Source organism: Salvelinus sp. IW2-2015, linkage group LG5 (genome assembly GCF_002910315.2).
Source record: "Salvelinus sp. IW2-2015 linkage group LG5, ASM291031v2, whole genome shotgun sequence".
Taxonomy (NCBI): Eukaryota; Metazoa; Chordata; class Actinopteri; order Salmoniformes; family Salmonidae; genus Salvelinus; species Salvelinus sp. IW2-2015.
The window spans coordinates 25295949-25305979 of record NC_036844.1 but is presented as its reverse complement, the minus strand read 5'-3'; the positions used below and the strand labels follow the sequence as shown (position 1 = coordinate 25305979).

General features: G+C 44.8%; 1 protein-coding gene across 1 annotated transcript; it reads left to right on the top strand.

The window, feature by feature from the left end:
• On the top strand, positions 1-1280 carry LOC111964096 (RING finger protein 208-like). Its single transcript, XM_023987816.2, has one exon. It carries the CDS (start codon positions 368-370, stop codon positions 1184-1186), a length of 819 nt encoding a protein of 272 aa, XP_023843584.1. The 5' UTR covers positions 1-367; the 3' UTR covers positions 1187-1280.
• The last annotated feature ends 8751 nt before the right edge of the window (positions 1281-10031 follow it).

Here is a 10031-nt window from a genome sequence, read left to right as displayed (position 1 = left end):
ACTGCACAGAGTAGTTTTAAGCGGACTAACTACCAGGCTCGGACTGTTATCCCTGTCTATCAGTAGTGTTATTAGAGGACAGTGTTTCTGTCTAATAGGGATGTCTTCTTCACTGCTCCAGGTTTGAGGGCTCTGGCTTTAGTCCTCAGTCCTTCTGTCCCACATAAAGACTCAGGGTAACAGCACAACAGACGTGGGAACAATGGACAGAATCATACGTCCCCACGTCCCCTCTAATGGCTGACTTTGACACCCCCAGGTCACTTCAGAGCCCCGACTTACTCCCAGCCCAAGCCAGGGGCATCGCCCGCTAAACCAGCCACAGCACCCCCCCTTAAAAAAAGACACAGACACCCAAATACGCTTAATGTCCATGTCCTGCCTCAGGCGACAGCCTGTGACCATCCCCATGGATACCGTCAAGATCATCCAGTCAGAGAAGTTCCCCCGGGAATGCCCGGTGCCTGTCACCCAACCTCGCTTCGCCCCTCCCCCGCGGGTGGCATGGGATGGAGGGGGAGAGGGAGAGATCATAGTCAATCAGGCGTGCAGTGACCTAGCCCTGGACATGACCTGCAGGGATCTTGCAATGGAGGTGACCTGCACTGACCTGGCCCCCACCAGACCCATGGTCTCATCTCCCCCAGCCCCCATGGGCCGCAGGGAGAGCTACCTGGCCCAGCGCAAAGCCAGCGCCGCAGAGATCTGCTACCATCAGTTCCACTACAAGATGGAGGACGTCATAGTCAACCAGTACGTGCTGCGTTCTTCTTCAATGTCCTCCTCCACCTCCTCTTCCTCCTCGGGTCCCGTGATGCCCTGTGAACCCCTAGACTGCCCCACCTGCGGCCACACCTACAACTTTACTGGCAAGCGCCCTCGCATCCTCTCCTGCCTACACTCGGTGTGTGAGGAGTGCCTGCAGATCCTCTACGAGTCCTGCCCCAAGTACAAGTTCATCTCGTGCCCCACGTGCAGGCGTGAGACGGTGCTGTTCACAGACTATGGGCTGGCTGCCTTGGCCATCAACACCAGCATCCTGAGCCGGCTGCCCTCTGACCCCAACGGCCCGGTGCAGTGGGGAGGGGAGGCCGACCGGAGTTGCTACCAGACGGTGCGCCAGTACTGCCAGTCAGCCTGCACCTGCCAGATCGCCAACCCCCTGTCCTCCTGTGGCATCATGTAGAGACCTAGGCAGGGGCCAAACTGGTATGACTTAACCCTGCCCTGCCTCTTCTATTCCACCTACCCTTCTCCTCTCTCTCTCGCATACATACAACCCCACACAGATGTATCTCTAGATTTAATATTACAGATGGATGCTGTCTGGGTCAAATGGATCGTGAAGGACACCGCTTGCAGACGAAAGCAGGGAAATGGCAAATAAATGTATTTTATGTATGAACTGTGAATCCTATTCCCCCTCTCTTGTTCGGATGTGTTTGTGTTTGACATCTCTTTACATGGGAATGCTATAGGGGAGGCCTATCCCCTCAACCGAGGTAAACAAAGAATAAACAAATTATAAAAAATAAAAAAAACACATTGCTGTTTGTTCTGAACTGGCTATGGATGTTCAGTCATTTAGACAGGATGATAAAAAGTCGATAGGTTGATGATTTAATATCAAATCAAATCAAATCAAATCAAATCAAATTTTATTAGTCACATACACATGGTTAGCAGATGTTAATGCGAGTGTAGCGAAATGCTTGTGCTTCTAGTTCCGACAATGCAGTAATAACCAACAGTAATCTAACCTAACAATTCCACAACTACTACCTTACACACACACACAAGTGTAAAGGGATAAAGCATACTGTACATAAAGATATATGAATGAGTGGTTGTACAGAACGGCATGGCAGATGCAGTAGATGGTATAGAGTACGGTATATACATATGAGATGGGACTGTAGGGTATGTAAACATAAAGTGGCATAGTTTAAAGTGGCTAGTGGTACATGTATTACATAAAGATGGCAAGATGCAGTAGATGATATAGAGTACAGTATATACATATGAGAGGGTAATGTGAGGTATGTAAACATTGTATTAAGTGGCATTGTTTAAAGTGGCTAGTGGTACATTTTTACATAATTTCCATCAATTCCCATTTTTAAAGGTGCTGGAGTTGAGTCAGTATGTTGGCACGGCCGCTAAATGTTAGTGGTGGCTGTTTAACAGTCTGATGGCCTTGAGATAGAAGCTGTTTTCAGTCTCCGGCCCTGCTTTGATGCACCTGTACTGACCTCGCCTTCTGGATGATAGCGGGGTGAACAGGCAGTGGCTTGGGTGGTTGTTGTCCTTGATGATCTTTATGGCCTTCCTGTGACATCGGGTGGTGTAGGTGTCCTGGAGGGCAGGTAGTTTGCCCCTGGTGATCGTTCTGCAGACCTCACTACCCTCTGGAGAGCCTTACGGTTGTGGGCGGAGCAGTTGCCGTACCAGGCGGTGATACAGCCCGACAGGATGCTCTCGATTGTGCATCTGTAGAAGTTTGTGAGTGCTTTGGTGACAAGCCGAATTTCTTCAGCCTCCTGAGGTTGAAGAGGCGCTGCTGCGCCTTCTTCAACACGCTGTCGTGTGGGGTGGACCAATTCAGTTTGTCCGTGATTGTTACACCGAGGAACTTAAAACTTTCCACCTTCTCCACTACTGACCCGTCGATGTGGATAGGGGGTGCTCCCTCTGCTGTTTCCTGAAGTCCACAATCATCTCCTTTGTTTTGTTGACGTTGAGTGTGAGGTTATTTTCCTGACACCACACTCCGAGGGCCCTCACCTCCTCCCTGTAGGCCGTCCGTCGTTGTTGGTAATCAAGCCTACCACTGTAGTGTCATCCGCAAACTTGATGATTGAGTTGGAGGCGTGCATGCCACGCAGTCGGGGTGAACAGGAGTACAGGAGAGGGCTCAGAACGCACCCTTGTGGGCCCCAGTGTTGAGGATCAGCGGGGTGGAGATGTTTGTTACCTACCCTCACCACCGTGGGGCGGCCCGTCAGGAAGTCCAGGACCCAGTTGCACAGGCGGGGTCGAGACCCAGGGTCTCGAGCTTGATGACGAGTTTGGAGGGTACTATGGTGTTAAATGCTGAGCTGTAATCGATGAACAGCATTCTCACATGGTATTCCTCTTGTCCAGATGGGTTAGGGCAGTGTGCAGTGTGGTTGCGATTGCGTCGTCTGTGGACCTATTGGGTCGGTAAGCAAATTGGAGTGGGTCTAGGGTGTCCGGTAGGGTGGAGGTGATATTGGTCCTTGACTAGTCTCTCAAAGCACTTCATGATGACGGAAGTGAGTGCTACGGGGCGGTAGTCGTTTAGCTCAGTTACCTTAGCTTTCTTGGGAACAGGAACAATGGTGGCCCTCTTGAAGCATGGGGGAACAGCAGACTGGGATAAGGATTGATTGAATATGTCCGTACACACCAGCCAGCTGGTCTGCGCATGCTCTGAGGACGCGGCTGGGAATGCCGTCTGGGCCTGCAGCCTTGCGAGGTTAACACGTTTAAATGTTTTACTCACCTCGGCTGCAGTGAAGGAGAGCCCGCAGGTTTTGTAGGGGGCCGTGTCAGTGGCACTGTATTGTCCTCAAAGCGGGCAAAAAAGTTGTTTAGCCTGTCTGGGAGCAAGACATCCTGGTCCGCGACGGGGCTGGTTTTCTTTTTGTAATCCGTGATTGACTGTAGACCCTGCCACATACCTCTTGTGTCTGAGCTGTTGAATTGCGACTCGATTTTGTCTTTGTACTGAGACTTAGCCTGTTTGATTGCCTTGCGGAGAGAATAGCTACACTGTTGTTATTCGGTCATGCTTCCGGTCACCTTGCCCTGGTTAAAAGCAGTGGTTCCGCTTTCAGTTTCACGCGAATGCTCCGTCAATCCACGGTTTCTGGTTTGGGAATGTTTTATCGTTGCTTGTGGGTACGACTCGTCAATGCACTTCCTAATGAACTCGCTCACCGAATCAGCATATTCGTCAATATTGTTGTTGGACGCGATGCGGAACATATTCCAATCCGCGTGATCGAAGCAGTCTTGAAGCGTGGATTCAGATTGGTCGGACCAGCGTTGAACAGACCTGAGCGCGGGAGCTTGTTGTTTGAGTTTCTGTTTGTAGGCTGGAATCAACAAAATGGAGTCGTGGTCAGCTTTTCCGAAAGGGGGGCGGGGAGGGCCTTATAAGCGTCGCGGAAATTAGTATAACAATGGTCTAGTGTTTTTCCAGCCCTGGTAGCACAATCGATATGCTGATAGAATTTAGGGAGTTTTGTTAGATTAGCCTTGTTAAAATCCCCAGCTACGATGAATGCAGCCTCAGGGTGTGTGGTTTCCAGTTTACAAAGAGTCAGATAAAGTTCGTTCAGGGCCATCGATGTGTCTGCTTGGGGGGGAATATATACGGCTGTGATTATGATGAAGAGAATTCCCTTGGTAGATAATGCGGTCGACATTTGATTGTGAGGAGTTCTAGATCAGGTGAACAGAATGACTTGAGTTCCTGTGTGTTGTTATGATGATCACACCACTTCTCGTTAATCATAAGGCATACCCCCCGCCCTCTTCTTACCGGAAAGATGTTTGTTTCTGTCGGCGCGATGCATGAAGAAACCAGCTGGCTGCACCGACTCCGTTAGCGTCCCTTGAGTTAGCCATGTTTCCGTGAAGCAGAGCACGTTGCAATCCCTGATGTCTCTCTGGAATGCTTCCCGTGCGGATTCCATCAACCTTATTGTCAAGAGACTGGACATTGGCGAGTAGTATGCTAGGGAGTGAGACGCGATGTGCCCGTCCCGAAGCCTGACCACGAGACCGCCTCGTTTTCCCCTTTTTCGGCGTCGCCACAGGGTCGCTCGGCTAGGGATCAGATCCATTGTATTGGGTGGAAGGCAAAACACTGGATCCGTTTCGGGAAAGTCATATTCCTGGTAGGAACGATGATGAGTTGACCTTAATCGTATATTCAGTAGTTCCTCCCGACTGTATGTAATGAAACCTAAGATTACCTGGGGTACCGATGTAAGAAATAACACGTAAAAAAACAAAATACTGCATATTTTCCAAGGAACGCGAAGCGAGGCGGCCATCTCTTTTCGGCGCCGGAAGTCAATGGATGTGTAATATGTTTCTACATTTCTTTAAAGTCACACCATCTCTCTGCCTTGTGGTGCAGGGAGTAAAATCCCTATAGCTCAGTTCATCTGACTAACTCCTCTACATGGGATTAACAATGTACTGTTTACTGTCAACAATAAGCGGTACATTGTTAATCATCTGTATTTCTATTTGTATTTATTATGGATCCCCATTAGCTACTTTTCCTGTGTTCCAGCAAAATTAAGGCAGATATACAATTTTAAAAACATTACAATACATTCATTACAGAATTCACAACACACTAAGTGCCCTCAAGCCCATACTCCACTACCGCATATCTACAACACAAAATCCATGTGTTTGTGTGTCTAGTGCGTATGTATGCATGTGTCTGTGCCTATGTTTGTGTTGCTTCAGAGTCCCTGCTGTTCCATAAGGTGTATTTTTATCTGTTTTTCAAATCTGATTCTACTGATTGCATCAGTTACCTGATGTGGAATAGAGTTCCATGTAGTCATGGCTCTATGTAGTAATCTGCACCTCCCATAGTCTGTTTTGGACTTGGGGATTGTGAAGAGACCTCTGGTGGCATGTCTTGTGGGGTATGCATGGGTGTGTGAGCTGTGTGCTAGTAGTTTAAACAGACACCTCGGTGCTTTCAACATGTCTATACCTCTCACAAATACAAGTAGTGATAAAGTCAATCTCTCCTCTACTTTGAGATTGACATGCATATTATTGTTTGCTCTCTGTGTACATCCAAGGGCCAGCCGTGCAGCCCTGTTCTGAGCCAATTGCAATTTTCCTAAGCCCCTCGTTGTGGCAGCTGACCACAGGTGCGACACAACTAGAGCCTGTAGGACCTGCCTTGTTGATAGTGCTGTTAAGAAGGTAGAGCAACACTTTATTATGGACAGACTTCTCCCCATCTTAGCTACTGTTGTATCAATATGTTTAGACCATGACAGTTTACAATCCAGCATTACTCCAAGCAGTTTAGTTACCTCAACTTGCTCAATTTCCACATTATTTATTACAATATTTAGTTGAGGTTTAGGGTTTAGGGTTTAGTGAATGATTTGTCCCAAATACAATGCTTTTAGTTTTTTTTAAAAATATTTAGGACTAACTTATTCCTTGCCACCCATTCTGAAACTAACTGCAGCCAGTGGCATGTCTTTAGTAAAGATTGAAAAAAGTAAGGGGGCTAGACAGCTGCCCTGGGGAAAGGGAAAGAGGGATACCTAGTCAGTTGTACAACTGAATTCCTTCAACAAAAAACTCCTGATTCTACCTGGATTATGTTGGAGAGGCTTCCATTAAATAACACCCTCTGTGTTCTGTTAGACAGGTAACTCTTTATCCACAATATAGCAGGGGGTGTAAAGCCATAACACATGCATTTTTCAAAAGCCGCACTGAAGTCTAACAAAACAGGGAACTTTGTTTTTCCTAGATATGGCTACTATATCACTATATCCGATGGATCTGGATACTGCTTTCAAGCACATTTCTGCAGCATTAGTAAAGATGTGATCAATACATGTAGATGATTTCATTCCTGTGCTGTTTGTAACTACCCTGGTAGGTTGACTGATAACCTGAACCAGGTTGCAGGCACTGGTTACAGTTTGAAGCTTTTTCTTGAGTGGGCAGCTTGATTAAAGCCAKTCAATTTTTTATTCACCCAGAAAATGTATGTCTATGTTGATATCACATACATTATCAGGCATTCCACACATGTTATCCAGAAACTGACTGTTCACACTTGGTTGTCTATAGTAGCTTCCCACAAGAATGGGCTTTAGGTGAGGCAGATGAACCTGTAGCCATATTCCTAAAAGCAGTATTTAACATGAGATCCTCTCTAATCTTTCCAGGAATGTGGTTCTGAATATAAACAGAAACACCTCCACCACTGGCAGTTGTCTTTTCTGTAAATGTTATAACCTTGTATTGCTACCACTGTATCATCAAAGGTACTGTCTAAGTGAGTTTTACAAATAGTCAGAATATGAATGTCATCTGTTACTAGCAAGTCATTAACTTCATGAACCTTATTTCTTAAGCTATATACAGTACTAGTCAAAAGTTTGGACACAGTCACTCATTCAATGGTTTTACTTTATTATTATTATATTATATTATTATTATATTATTATTATATTTCTACAATGTAGAATATTAGTGAAGACATCAAAACTATTAAATAACACATAGTAACCACAAAAGTGTAAATAAATCAAAATAGATTTTAGATTCTTCAAAGGAGCCACCCTTTGCCTTGATGGCAGCTTTGCACACTTTTGACAATCTCTCAACCATCTTCACCTGGAATGCTTTTCCAACAGTCTTGAAGGGTTCCCTCATATGCTGAGCACTTATACTGCTTTTCCTTCACTCTGCGGTCCAACTCATCCCAAGCCATCTCAATTGGGTTGAGGTCGGGTGATTGTGGAGGCCAGGTCATCTGATGCAGCACTCCATCTTCTTGGTCAAATAGCCCTTACACAGCTTGGAGGTGTGTTGGGTCATTGTCCTGTTGAAAAACAAATGATAGTCCCACTAAGCGCATACCAGATGGAGTGGCGTATCACTGCAGAATGCTGTGGTAGCCATGCTGTTTAATTGTGCCTTGAATTCTAAATAAATCACTGACAGTGTCACCAGCAAAGCACCCCCACACCATCACATCTCCTCCATGCTTCACAGTGGGAACCACACATGCAGAGATCATCCATTCACCTATTCTGCGCCTCACAAAGACACGGCGGTCGGAACCAAAAATCTCTAAATTGGACTCATCAGACCAAAAGACAGTTTTTCACGAGTCTATTGTCCATTGTTCATGTATCTGGGCCAAGCGAGTCTCTTCTTATTATTGGTGTCCTTTAGTAGTGATTTCTTTGCAGCAATTCAACCATGAAGGCCTGATTCACACAGTCTCCTCTGAACAGTTGATGTTGAGAGGTGTCTGTTACTTGAACTCTGAAGCATTTATTTGGGCTGCATATTCTGAGACTGGTAACTCTAATGAACTTATCCTCTGCGCTTGATGGTTTTTGCGACTGCACTTGAAGAAACTTTCAAAGTTCTAGACTGACTTTCATGGCTTAAAGTAATGATGGACTGCCATTTTTCTTTGCTTATTTGAGCTGTTCTTGTCATAATATGGGCTTGGTCTTTTACCAAATAGGGCTATCTTCTGTATACCACCTCTACCTTGTCACAACACAACTGATTGGCTCAAATGCATGAAGGAAAGAAATTCCACAAATTAACTTTTAACAAGGCACACCTGTTAATTGAAATACATTCCAGGTGACTACCTCATGAAGCTGGTTGAGAGAAAGCCAAGAGTGTACTACATGATATGTGTTATTTCATAGTTTTGATGTCTTCACTATCATTCTACAATGTAGAATATAGTAATAATAGAGAAAAACCCTTTAATGAGGTGTGTCCAAACTTTTGACTGGTACTGTATGTTCACGTTAGGTGTTTTGAGCACTTCTCTGGGATGCTTGATTGTTTTCATTGCTCTACTGGGAAGCTTAGTAGACGTAGATATTCTCATGTTAGTTATGTTAGATCAGGGTGAGCTGTACACAGTGGACTTCCTACTAGGGTACACCACCTCAGTGCTAACAGCATAAGTCTGGTTCATCGACATGATTGCTGCATACAATAGCTGTAGGATCAGCAGATGCATTCAGGGCAGTTAGAGGGACACAAATTAGGTTACTTACATTGGTAGACACAATGCCCCTGGCATAATATACAATTGCTAAAGCATTATGATGACTCAGCGACACATTGGTGTGGATTAACTGAGCTGGTCTCAACGCAGCGTTATAGTGCTGTGAAAGGATCCAGGAACCCAAATTATTTGGGTGGATCCCATCCTCCTTATAAAATGTGTTTTGTTTCCAAAAGGTATCGAAATTGTCAACCAAATTTGTAGGAGTAATTGTTATGATGAACTGGTTATACATTTTCCCACACAGTTGTTTGGAGTGCTGATGACCTGTCTCAGTTACTGTAAATTAATTGGTCCTTTTCTTGTGGAAGAAAACCAGCTTTTCCTGGAAGACTGATAAAGTGCAATTGGGGTAGTCATGGAGTGGAAATCCAATAAGAGGAGCACAAATTCGATCATGGCTTCAATCAAGATTGTGTAAGGATGAAGAAATCTCTGTTATGGTTACATTCATAAATGTCTCGTGAATAAAAAAAAATGGGTCTAGATATTGCTTGTTGCAGGGGCATAGGCATGGGTGAGCCTGGCTGGACACAGGCCCACCCACTGGGGAGCCAGGCCCTGCTAGGCTCACCCAATCAGATTGAGCAAAAACAAATACATTATTATTACAAAAATTCTCCTCAGCAGGTAACTTTTAGATGACTTTCCCCTTGAAAAAGAGGTGCAGGTTTAGCCGGCACAGCCACAAAGTCATAAAATCTGATTTAAACCTAACCCCACTGCTAACTCTGATGCCTAACCTAACACTTAAATTAAAATAAAATGTTTTATTTTATACATTTCAACAAAATAGCACATTTGACTTTGATGCTGGCCCATCCAGCAGAAATCACTCAGTTCTGCCTAAATGACAAGACTCATCCCATTATATGTCAACCTGCAAATTAAGAGGCATTATAATAATACAAAAATGTATATTACCAATTTAACAGCTATTGCAGGATAAATCAAAGTTAGCACTTACATAGCAGGCCATAAATGGATGTTGCATTTTACTTTATGGGTTGGTTATGTGGGCTTCTTCTAACCCATTGGTTTCTACTACAGATAATGAATAGCATTAGGCTATAATTTACTTGTTTTATTTGTACAGAGTCTGTCAAATTTTCAGTCATTCCAATTAATTGTACACCCCTTGATCTTCAAAAATAGGAATGGGAAATATATACCA